This window comes from Phodopus roborovskii, unplaced genomic scaffold, assembly GCF_943737965.1.
Source record: "Phodopus roborovskii unplaced genomic scaffold, PHOROB, whole genome shotgun sequence".
NCBI classification, from domain to species: domain Eukaryota; kingdom Metazoa; phylum Chordata; class Mammalia; order Rodentia; family Cricetidae; genus Phodopus; species Phodopus roborovskii.
The window spans coordinates 5,624,311-5,636,776 of NW_026125546.1; the positions used below are offsets into that span (position 1 = coordinate 5,624,311).

Below are 12,466 nucleotides of genomic sequence, written 5' to 3' on the forward strand. Positions count from 1 at the left end.
CTTATTGGTTCAAGTGACCACCTGTATTTGGAAAAGGCTGCCGCGAGAGGCAGATACCTGAGACTTAGGTGTTCTGGCCATTCAGCTAAACAAACTCTGACAAGACGCCCTCTGGGAGTGCAGAGAAAGCACTGGGCTGGGGGTGGTGGGTAATGAGAATGTGAGCCTTCCCTCCAGAGAGAGCACTCAGACAAGTGTCCTAGACCCGGAATTTCACAGGGTGTGGCCGAAGCAAAGTGGGAGACAGGTACTCGGGATGCTTTAGAACAGACAGATTTAGGTTCTTCTGCATTCTTGGCATTCCCTGTAAAGAGCTCTGATAAAACCGAAGGATTTCGCTAACCCCTATCTTTCTTTTTTTTTTTTTTTTTTTTTTCTTTTTTCTTTTTTCTTTTTTTGTTGTTGTTGTTGTTGTTTTTTGTTTTTTTGGTTTTTTTTTCTCCTACCTGCTTAAGCAAAGACAAACCATGACTTATCAGTAATTGTGAGAACATGTGCCACTTTAAAGTCATCTCTGGTCATTAGTGGTTTTACAAAGGAGAAAGTAACAGGGGAGCTTCGGAGACTCAGTTTTATAAGGATTTCAAATTTTGAGTCTATGCAGGGCAGCGAACTCAGAGCTAAAAGTAGGTAACACTGAAGATTTGCGAATTGAAAGGGACTCTCGATGGCTTCATGTATCTGTATGAGAAGCTTTTTCTCCTTTTCTTATTACAATCTTTTCTTCATACAATATTTTCCCATCAGGTTTCCTGGCCCCCAACTCATTCTAGATCAGCCCCACCTCCCCACCCACCAACTTCACACCCTTTCCTTCTCTCTCTAGAAAACTAACATGCAAATGAATAACCAAACAACAAAGTAAAAAAAGAAAGACACACCCAAGCCCACATGCATGAGCGCCTTATGAAGTTATTATTACCTCCTTGTTAAAAATGATGAAACACGTGTGAGGAAATTAAGGAACTTGCCTAAGATTATTGTAGCTGTGTAAACTGATTATTCAGAAACTTGTGTATTGTGTTGAGGAGTGATTCCTAAACCAATGCCTTTTAACTACTTCAGTTTAAGGTTTATTAGAAAAATACAACGTGGGCCCTCTGGGAGGCAGCAGTTGTCAACCTGACTGCACAGACCCTTGGACTCCAGCCCAGAAATCTGCATATGCAGTTACCCCCTCCAGTGTTCCACTTTTCCTGCAGACAATACAACTTCTCAGAATCAAATGCAATTGCATTGTTAATTATAATAAATGATTTCCTTCTCTGATTCATCGTATATACAACTGTTCATGTCATCTTATGTCACCAACTCTCCTCTGTTGTTTTTGCTGTTGTAAATAATTCCAGTAAGGGTTCTGTATTAAAGAATATTGCTGCTTGAAATGCATGTAGTAGATGTTCCTTGAGTATAGCAAAACCAGCCCAATAATTTACTATGTGTGACTGGAAAGGTCAGAAAACAGTTGTGCCCTAATCCTCATAGACAGAGATTGTTTCAGGTTAATCATTTTTCTACTGCAACTATAACTAAGACTGTAAATCAGTGAAGATATAGATCCCCCCCCCCCACTTTTTTGGACCAAACGAATTAGTAGATTATCAACTTGCAATTAAGTACTGTGGTGAGACAATCCCATTCCATCCTTGCCCTGAGTTCCAGGCAGCATCTCGCTATAGCCCAGGCTGGCCTCAAACTCACAGTGATGTCATGTGTCTGGGAGAATTTTCTTATATTGGCAAAGCTCTTTGTTACTATTTTTAAGAATTCTGTCAGTTTGACAGTACTTGAAGTTAAATTTGCTTGTATGACCAGTGGAAATTTCCTGAATTCACAAATTACTCACAAGCAGTTATATTTGTGAAGCTACCACTAGAGGGCGCGTGGTCAAGGTGTGCAGTCCTTGTACAACTCAAGTACTGCAAAAATTTTAATGTATATAATGACAAGGAAAAGAGCACAATAAAGGTTCATTCTGGTATTTAAATTCTTACTATAACACCTACTATTTCTTTCTGTCACAAAATACGTATATTTTAATGTAAAATAAGAAAAATACTGGAATTTTTATAAATCCTTTAAAGTATGTACATTTGACAGTAGGGAAAACCCACTATACTGTCTTTGTTTCTCACATTTTGGCAGGGACCCTGGAGCCCTCATAACAAACAATCCTTTCATTTGAGGACACTATAAAGATCTTATTTAATAGGAGCAGCTTGTGTTAAGACTGATCTAAATGGAGTGAGGGAGCTTGATGTCTTTTAAGTCCTGTTTCTTTCCAATTGGATATTGCACCATCCAGTATAAAAATTTGAGTGTGTTTAAGAAGACAACTTAAGCTAAAGAGCATCATAAGGAGTTTTTTTCCCCTGGGGAAACTTGTTAACAAAAGTGAGCACATTGCTTAGGTGCCAACTGTCAATGACTAAGTCGGCTCCCTGTAATCAAGGATCTGAGAAGTACACAGCTAAGGAAATGAACTGAAATGAATGTGGTTAACACAGCCACAGATATGTGTGTAAGATTTACAGAGTTCGGAGAAACTTGTAGTCATTGTTTGGGGCTGAGGATGTGCTTGACATATTTCTGAGCTATGGAGCATTGTAAAGAGGTTGACCTCTATAAAGGACTTGGGTTTCCCAACAGTAGTGACTGTAACAGGAATTGATTAAAGACCCAGAGACTGATATTAGGGATCAAGCTTCAAGCTGAATATCAGGAAAGCAAAGCTGCTGGCCACTAGCTCTCATCTCCAGCTTAGGCTGAAATGGATGATCCACACACAAGCTTGCTGCCTCTCTTAAGTGTGCCTGAAGAACAAATGACTCATCGTGAATCTTGCTCCTGTCTTATATACCCATCTAGTGCTGGGATTCAATCTCATGTATCCCTGGGTGGCCTTGAACTCACAGAAATCCATCTACCTGTTTAATCTTGACTCCTAGAATTAAATGTGTGCACCACCACCTCTTACCTTCTGGCTTCTGGGATTGAAGATATGTGCCTGACTTCTATGGCTTGTGGCTGACTTTACTTTTCTGAATCCTCAGTCAAGCTTTAATAAATCATAAATAATATATCACTACAAGTGCCCTTTCCTTTAGATACTTTCTCAACAAGTTGGGGGCCTTGTTGCAAATTCCAAAGTTGGTTTCCAGAAAAACCATTGCTCCTTTTTATTTTTAATGACATTTGAACAACAGTCTTCGTTTAAACAGTTAAAATGAAAGCCTATGCCTACCTCCTCTCAATTGAATTTCTTCAATGGACTATGAGAGAGAGAGAGAGAGAGAGAGAGAGAGAGAGAGAGTTGTTTCATGCAGAAAGCTTGGGCCAGAGACTTCTTGTAAATGGCAGCTCACAAATTACCAAATTCAGCAGAAATTCTCATGTCAATGGAAGAAGGAATGAGCTAGGATGGGAAGATGAAGATTGAGCACACAGATAAGATCTTTATGGATTTCTGGGAAACTCCCTCTAAGATTCAACTGAGAAAATTTGGTGTCAGGTTATTATCTGTTGGCATATGCTATACATTATAATTATACACAATGCATGCCTCGTCCCCATGTAGAAACATACCTGCAATTTGTTTTTAAATCTATGAATACATAGAATCAAAACAACTATCATAGCTATTTGTAACAGAAAATATAACACAGAAAAAATACATTTAAAAATACTCTAGTGGTCTGATTTTGTTTTCTGGTATACTCTTTACATGATAGCCAGTAACTTCATGAAAATGAATAGCTACATAGCAAATTCGTGAAAAAAGAAACTTCAATTTTCAATAGAAAATAATTTTTCTAATTTCAAAACAATAACATAATTTTTCATAATAGAAAACCAGATTTGGCATTTATTTGTCAAGAGGTCACCCAAAGAGATTGTCCTCATCATTATGATTATAAACAACTCAGTGTAATCTATAAAGCTACACTGAAAAATTACTGAGAATCACTAAGAAACTGCTCTGAAAACCACAGCCCTGTGTTCTTGCAAAGCATATAACAGGTGTTCCTACTCCCTGTGTCCCTTGTATACACATTCATTCTGTATTCAAATCACAGAAGCAAGAGGCAGGATAGGGTCTGTTACCTCACTGCTAATTTCCCTAGCAAATAAACCAGCAGCTGCTGGTCCATGAACCAACTTGCCACTGAGAACAGGGCGCTGTATGCATGGGACAGGATGCTTTTATGGAGCCCCTCAGCAGCATGGTTGGGATCTTTCTGTGCAAAATATACTTTCTTCTTATAGGTAAGGCCCTGGGGAACTGGCTTTTAGGTATTTGGGGTTTGGGTTATGGGGTTTTGTTGGTTTTCTTTGTGGCTTATTTTTTGTAGGCATAAGGTAAATATTTGCTTTGGGCTGTAGATTTTCTCAGATAATTGAGGAACAGTGGAGAACCTTTTAACAATAACACACTGTTCCAGCAAAGAAACAGGAACGTGTAGGAGAAATGAGGTTCAAGAAATGATTGCTTTTGTTTCCTTGGAGCAACAGCTATTGTCAATGGGACTCGACAAAGTTAAAGCAGGTAAAACAAAACAAAACAAAACATAACAAAAAAAAATCACAGGGGTTTCTTCTTTTTCTGGGGTTTACGAATAGTCTCAATAATCTTAATGGTCAATGTTTTAACTGGCAGATGTTTTAATAGTGTATTAAGTTAAAAACACAGAATGAAATTCAAAGCAATTCATGGTAGTGGTTTTCTTTTAATTCAAGGCATTGCTTAAATTAAAGATAGTATATAAACTATTTGTTCTTCTTTATTATAAATATGGGAAATGTGAAGTTCTAGCTAAACTGACAAAACAGAATTGTGTCTAAGAGAAGAGGATCAGTGCTCCAAATGACTTTAGCATTTCTCTTTGTCAATGACTACTATTATTTTTGTTGTATCTTAATATTTTTCTCTCATTCTCTATTGTCATAACTTGTATATATATGTATATGTATATATATACATGTACATATATATTCACCAAATATCCCATTTTCTATCCTTGCTATTATAGGTTTAAAAAGTCAAGTTAGTTTCTTGTTTTGTTTACATTAGTCTGATAGAACTTTAAGGGAGACTTCTTCTTTAAAAAATAACTTAGATACACAAAGAAATTTGAGCTTTGGACTTTGGGGGTATTTAAAGCCTTACTTTCACTGACATATTTTGCTAATTTTCATTATAATTATAGCTATTATTCACATTGTGTGTAACATATAAATCTCATTGACATAAAATTGTCATCTGTAAATTTTGAAGGGTCTGTTCCCCCAAAACTATGGTCATCTCAATTACTATGTGGTCATATTATCAAATTTAACCCTGAAATGTGTTCTATGTTTTAAAATTGTTATAAAATCATATAAATATAAATTGATATAAAATAATTTCAACATCATCCTTACCTGTCAAGTGATCCAATGTTGATTTTTTTTCATTTGTTTTTCATTTTCAAAACAGTGGGACTGCTAGCCTTTCACAAATCAGGATTTTGTAATTGGCCTGAAGAAGAACTCAGGAACCAATCCAGTTGAGAAATTTGACTAAAATGAAATTAAGATATATACTTGGGAGAAATCACAAGCTCAAAAATAAAGCTATTATTATAGACCATGAGTCTGCTCTTTACAGACATTCACTTTCTCTGAAGGTGGTGAGTGGTAAAGACACAGGGAATGTGCTAATTCTTTTGCTTTTAAAGTACTGGATTTTCTTTGTACCTTTAGAACATGTTTTTAAAAATACAGATTCCTAATTTTTATTTTTTTCTAAAGATGCAAGAGTATATTTTCAGTCAACAATAGTTGTGTTATGTTTGCTAACACTGTGCGTGGCCATGGGGAAATAAATACTAACTCTTCTGGGCTGCTGTAGAGGTCACTTTGTAAAACCAAATGTTTGTATTCAATACAATAAAACTGCTCGCTAGATTCCTCTGTTGTTGGGACATGGATAATTTTTACAGGGTACTTCCAAGTATTCTAACTTTATATACTTTTTGAAGGCACTGTTGTTATATATCTACAGTCTCTAAAGTGAAATTATTGCTGTAATTTTGGATGCTAGATTATGAGTGGTATTTTCAAAGTTTTCTCCAGTTGCTGTTAGTGCCTAAAAGGCAGAAGGTCTTAACAGCTCTCTTAAACTCAGGAAGTGTTTGTCAATATAGCAAAAACAAAATGTTCCATTCAGAACACCAAAAGAAGAATTCCATTAATATTTCTATCACTTACCTTCTTGAAGTGTATCTGCTCAAACAGAGAGAGGCTGTAGGAAGCTTCAGTCCTTTATGTTTTCTCATGCAACTAGAAAAGAGCAATTAAAATTTTCTCCAGGTGAACCTCATTTTTCTAAAGTATTAAACCACTGTGTTTGAAGAAATGGATTTGGTACACTTATAGCAAGAAATACTTCAATAGAAAGAATGATTGCTTCTGAAATCACAGGAAACATAATGTTACCTGTTTAATCTCAGAAATTCACAGTGGTTTTGTCATCTCAGTGGACTCTTGCCTTTCCTGATAGGAAGATGTTTGGTGCTGATACTAGGAAACACATTACTTGCTGACTCTTGTTACTTATAAATTGTCCCATAAAAATAATATAGGCATTGGGCATGGTGGTGCCTGCCTTTAATCCCAGCAATTGGAAAGCATAGGCAAGAAGCACATCTCTGTGATTTCTAAGCAAGCTTGGTCTACATATTAATCAAGCCCTCATAGTGAGATAGTCTCTAATAATAAAGTAATAATAATCAATAATAAGTAAGCAAACAACTACCATAATAGCTGCACTACCTCTCATGATGCTGTACATGTTTTTTTTAAAAAAAAAAAATATCCACACAAACTTGGTAATGAATTTTCATTTGTTTGAATACATTCAGAAATATAGTTGGCAGTATATTGTTTAAGTCTTTAATATATGGTTCATTCTCCTAAACAGCCCAGGGAACTGGTTTCCCCATTTATATGGTGAGTGTAAATGCCATATAAATTGGTTTCTTTCATCTGCTGTGGTGTTGCACACCTCTAATCCCTACTTTATGTGGCTTGGGAAGGAAAACCCTGAGTTCCAGGACAGCAAAGGCATTTTAGTGATGTACATTTAGCAACCCCTGTCTCAGAATAACTTTTTCCACTAAAGTTGTTTGTTTGGTTGAGGTGGGCTGGGGGTTGTTTTTTAGGCAGGGTCTCACTAGGTAGCCCTGGCTGGCTTTGAACTTATTGTGTAGATCGGACTGTAATCCACCTTCCAGAGATCCACCTGGCTTTATTTGTCTCCAGGCAGCATCATCTGTGTTATACTTACTGTCTTATGAAATAAGATTCTCTCCTCATAACTTACACAAAGTCTCTAAATCATCCTTCTCATAGTTGAGAAGCCAACGTTCGAATCAAGATTCAAAAGTTAGTGACATTTTCATTCTAGGGACAGTGATGCCACATAATAGTGCAGTGCCTAGCAACCTCCTCCAGCATATTAATGTGATCTCAACTAGTCCTTTCCAGCTGCAATTACACACACTAAATTATAGGAAAACAGAAGAACAAGAACCTCTCCCAAGTGAGAAAAAAAAAATGCATCAGCTAAAATTACACTCAAGTGTCATCCACCCCCATCTCGGTCTAGCAGGCACTCCTGGGCTATGCTGGGAAATGCCTTCAATGCACCAGTAAGCCAGTGACAAAGCTGCTCTGGGCCAGAGGCAATCACCTCTCTTTGTGTCAGCAGCCATGCAGCCTTTCCCAGTGCATTCTCAAGGCGATGGTGTGATTCCCACCATAGCCCCTTGATTGCTTGGTAACAAACAGAATTGCCAGTTTGTTAGGGAACATAAGCAATCGACAACTTAATACGTGAACTAAATGCTGTGACTCACTATTTCAAAAATCCTTTGAACCTTTCCTCTTGAAATGTAAGTAGTGACTACTCTGAGAAAATACCTCAGGTCATCAAGCGCCTGAACGATCGCAGCAGAGAGAGGTGCAGGCATCAGCCAGCATTTCTCTTTTCACACACAAGACAATGAGCAGGGACTTAAAATGGCTTGCTTACCAAGGCTGTGCTTTCTGACTAAACACTATTTTAGGAAAAATATGTGTCCCTTGCTACAACTTCACAGTTCCAACTTTAAGAAAATGTCAAATAAAATATCCCCTCTGCAAGTTTAGAAAATGCACATGACCCTAACATCCCCACTTCAGGGAGATTTGCAAGGGATGAATCTAAGAGTTACTGACGAACATGGTTACAAGGGAATCTGAGATCAGACATGAACCCTGACACATGGCTAGTAGATATTTTCATACATGTCAAGTCATTTTTAAAAAAGAACATAGTGGCACAATAGACACAGTGAAAGTTGTGTTTTTGCATACCTGAGGATAGAAGTGATCAGCTAAAAACTAGATTTTATTTATTGCTTATCAAGGAACTCTGTCTCCCTTAAATTCAATTAAAGTTGCAAAGGTGCGTTCCTATTTGTCCACAAAGCACACATCTGAGGAGGGAACTGCTCCTGTTCTGGCTGCCACCCAATGTCTTAGTAAATGTCTAGCTGTTAGAGCTACTCCCATCTCAGCCTCTGCTTCACGTATCTTTAGCATCACCAGTTTGAGTACATCATCCTTTTCCCCCTCCTACAATTTCCTTGCAGAATCCACTACTCCTGTACTTTAAACAACTCTGCTTTTTAGATATGCACCCAATTTCCTCTTTTTAATCTCTCAGATTAGGAAAACTCAGAATTTGACATTCTCATGCTTTTCCATACAGAAACAAATCGGGCACCTTGTAATACTTTTGACATGGATGAACTAAAATGAACGTGCAGTGTGTATTTATCCCAAATGCATGTAAAAGCCCTGAAGCCCAATTGCACTGCATATCTAGCTTTCCACTCTGGGAAAGGGAGATTCCTCATGGGATGGCAGCAACATGCTTGAACTTCTCCATGGAAATCACCACGAAAGACAAACAGACCTTTGCACTGTTTCTTTCTGTGTTCCAATGGCTGTCTATAAATTGATTTAGACGAGGCTTCCTGGAAACAGTGAAAATGGGGAGCAATTGAAGAGGAATATCATTCTATGTATGTAAAAAAACTGAAATGGAAAGACCTTCGGGTTGGCCCCAATTCCCATCTCCTCCTCCTCCGATGCTCCGGCATTGGTCACTCTTACGCCTCACCATTCCATTTCTGATGTAGTCACACCCAGTGCCTACAAATGCAATTTCATAGTCTACATTCCTGCTCAGCCTCCTGCCCACTCCTCTCGTGCCCTTTACAACAAGATTACTCAGAACATCTGTAGTTACTAATTACTGTTTCAACTTTTGGCACCACTTTTTTGTAAATTTTGTTTTGGTATTTCTCTCTCTCTCTCTCTCTCTCTCTGTGTGTGTGTGTGTGTGTGTGTGTGTGTGTGTGTGTGTTTCTCTGTGTGTGAAAGTTCATTGCTACAGTGTGAGAGTGGGTCAGAGGGCAATATGAAGGGAGTTAGTTCTCTTTTTCCACCGTATGAGTCTTGGGAATTGAACTGGCTTGGTGGCAGGCAACTTTACTAGCTAGTCTACCTCACTGGTCCTGTGCCATTGGTTTTTTTTCTCTTGGTGTTCAAAATAGTCTATATTTAAATTACACACATAATCATACGATTCCAAATGTTCTTCTGATGGTGAGTTCATACCAACACAACTCACTTATAAAAATGAAGCAAAGAGTGTTCAATTAAAGTTCTAAAAATATAGTACCCTGAAAGGTACTTTTCTCTGCAAATATATATGTGGACATCTGCAGGTTCCAGAAGTTAAGAAGCAATGTGCAAGCATAAGATGCATTCCTAGCAGTGAGTTCACGGACCCAAACAACACAAGCGCTGTATAAGAAGATCTCCGTGCCTCACATCAGTTCAGGCCTCGAATTCTCTCCTAAACTATCTTCAATGAGTTTAATAATGAACATATGATCACTATATCCATTCAGCAATGCCTTTCGGATGTCTAGTGAGCATGTAAAAATGAATGTGCCCTAAACTGACTTCTGATTTACCCAGCCTACCTCCAAAACTAATAGTTCCCTGTCTCAGCCCCATGATGTATCTACTGGTAGCATCACAATTCTTCCAGATGATGTAAGTTAAAAACATGAAGATATTCTTTACTCCTCGTTGTACTAAATATTCCACCCTGCAATGGCTTAGCTGATATTTTACTTAGAATCAGCCGTTTCTCAGATGCTCAATGCACCATGGCTCGGTACACCTGTATGCCTTGCCTGCTTTTTTGAAGTCACTTCCTGAGATATTTTGGTGTTCCTGCTGTTCTCTTCAGCCCATTATTACCCCAGATAGTGGGGTACAAATAAATCATTAGAAAAGTCATGTCTCTCCTCTAATAGCAAATCTCCAGTTACATGTTCATTTTACATAAAATAAAATTGCCCATGACTTCTATGGTCTTAAAATCCTTCCCCATTTGTCATGGCTATCTTTGACCTCATATCTCTCTGAGCTCCTCCTTCTCCGCATGTTACATCCAAGTCTGCCTGCCCCTGTTGTTCCTCAAAAACCAATGGTGGACAAGGAATGCCTGGTTTTCACTGACTGTAGCTTATTGTGATGTGTACTCAATTACTCAGTTTGGTGTGGCTTTGACTTAGAGTGGGGTTGGGGTACTTCCAAAAATGGAATAATGGAATATCAAGCTATTTCAGACAGCTTTGCTGAAATTTCTTGCCGGGTAGTAATCCTTAATATTTCAGGAACTGCATGGTCTCATCGGGATATGACATTGACATAGTCTAATTTCAAATGTGTTTAATGGTTTTATTGAACTTTAGAGCTCATAATCTTTCTCAGTTCTTCTTTCTCTGTTTTTCTGTAGTGATAGGAGATAATAACTTCTGCTTCTCCTTTTTTCCTTGTCTTTAGAGAAGTCATGCAACCAGCATAGTCACTGGGAGTAGTCTTTCAAATGCAGAAGGTTTCAAAGACAAATATTTACCTCTGCCTGTACTGGTACTAGAATAGTCAATACCGAGAAGCCTTCTTCTTTGAAAGGGATTATCATCTGGGTTCTCTCTGCAACTGTACCTTTGTATTCTGAGATGTGGCTCTGGGCACTCACGGCTTTCTTTTCTTTCATAGCAGGTGTTTGTTCGGGGCTGAAGGTGACCGTGCCTTCACACACAGTCCACGGCATCAGGGGACAGGCCCTCTACCTCCCCGTGCACTATGGCTTCCACACTCCAGCATCTGACATCCAGATTATATGGCTGTTTGAAAGATCCCACACAATGCCCAAATACTTGCTGGGCTCCGTGAATGAATCTGTGGTTCCTGACTTGGAATACCAGCACAAGTTCACCATGATGCCACCCAATGCATCTCTCCTCATAAATCCGCTGCAGTTCTCCGACGAGGGCAATTACATTGTGAAGGTCAACATCCAGGGAAATGGAACTCTGTCTTCAAGTCAGAAGATACAAGTCACCGTTGATGGTGAGTCCTTTGTGACAGTAGAGAGAAGGCTACATCAAGTCAGTGGAGGCTAGAAATGCCAAGCTTCCTGGGCTTTAAGGTCCTAGCTCTTCCCCTGAGTGAATTAATTAATGCTCAGTGTTCCTAGTATCATTACTTACTTACCTCATAAGGATTCCTGAGATTTTATTAGATATGTACATAAGGGAGGTGCCCAGTGCACAGCAACAGACCTTCAAGCAATAAGAGAAACTTACTGTTTGTTGGGACTTAGATAAAGCTGCCGAAAGAGTGAGCTATGAAGATTTTTATTTTCTGGTTTAAGGTCCCTACTTTTAATCACATGAAGATTTTTATTTGGGTCAACACTTAAGGGAAGATGAACCAAGGACTTTATGTAAAGACAATAGAAGTTTGAGGCAACTGGAGTTAGCTACATTTCAGGCATTTTTTTCTTCTTATTATTATTATTAAAATTTAGAAGTGGCATACTCTGAACATACTGTACACAAGACTCAATATCTTATTTTTCTGTCTCCTCTTTATTTGACAATATATCTCATTTTGCTAAGTATTAAAACTGATTCTATTACTGCCTCAGGCCCAGGCTTCCCATACATCACTGACCATCCATTTTCTCATAACATACACCCAGTCTGCAAGAAAACCTCACAGGCTAACCTTAAAAATTGACCCCAGCTGCGTTCACCTACTCTTTACCACTGGCTCGCTCGCGCCTCTGTTGTCTCGGAAACTGCCAGCCCAAGCCTCTCTGCTTCTGCTCTTGCATCCTCTAGCTTCCTATAGCACTCAGAATGGGAGTCAAAGTACCCAGCATACCCAGAACTCATCTGATCCCATTCTCCACCTCTGACCACTATATTCTCTGTTCTGGCTACACTGGTCCATTGCATTTCTTTCAACAAGACAACAACACTCACAACTCAGGTCATTCCCTCTCTTCACT

The 12,466-nt window shown here is 38.6% G+C and overlaps 1 protein-coding gene across 5 annotated transcripts in view; it reads left to right on the forward strand.

Annotated features, from left to right (window-relative positions):
• Positions 1–4,105: 4,105 nt before the first annotated feature.
• Positions 4,106–12,466, forward strand: part of Hepacam2 (HEPACAM family member 2) — a 31,903-nt gene continuing 23,542 nt past the window's right edge. For 3 of the 5 annotated variants that reach the window (XM_051177183.1, XM_051177180.1, XM_051177184.1), the window contains exons 1-2: positions 4,107–4,266; positions 11,167–11,520. In XM_051177183.1, the coding sequence (XP_051033140.1) occupies positions 4,188–4,266; positions 11,167–11,520 (433 nt within the window). In that variant the 5' untranslated portion in view covers positions 4,107–4,187. Of the gene's footprint in view, positions 4,267–11,166; positions 11,521–12,466 lie in introns of all 5 variants that reach the window. The other 2 variants (XM_051177181.1, XM_051177185.1) reach the window with 2 other exon arrangements.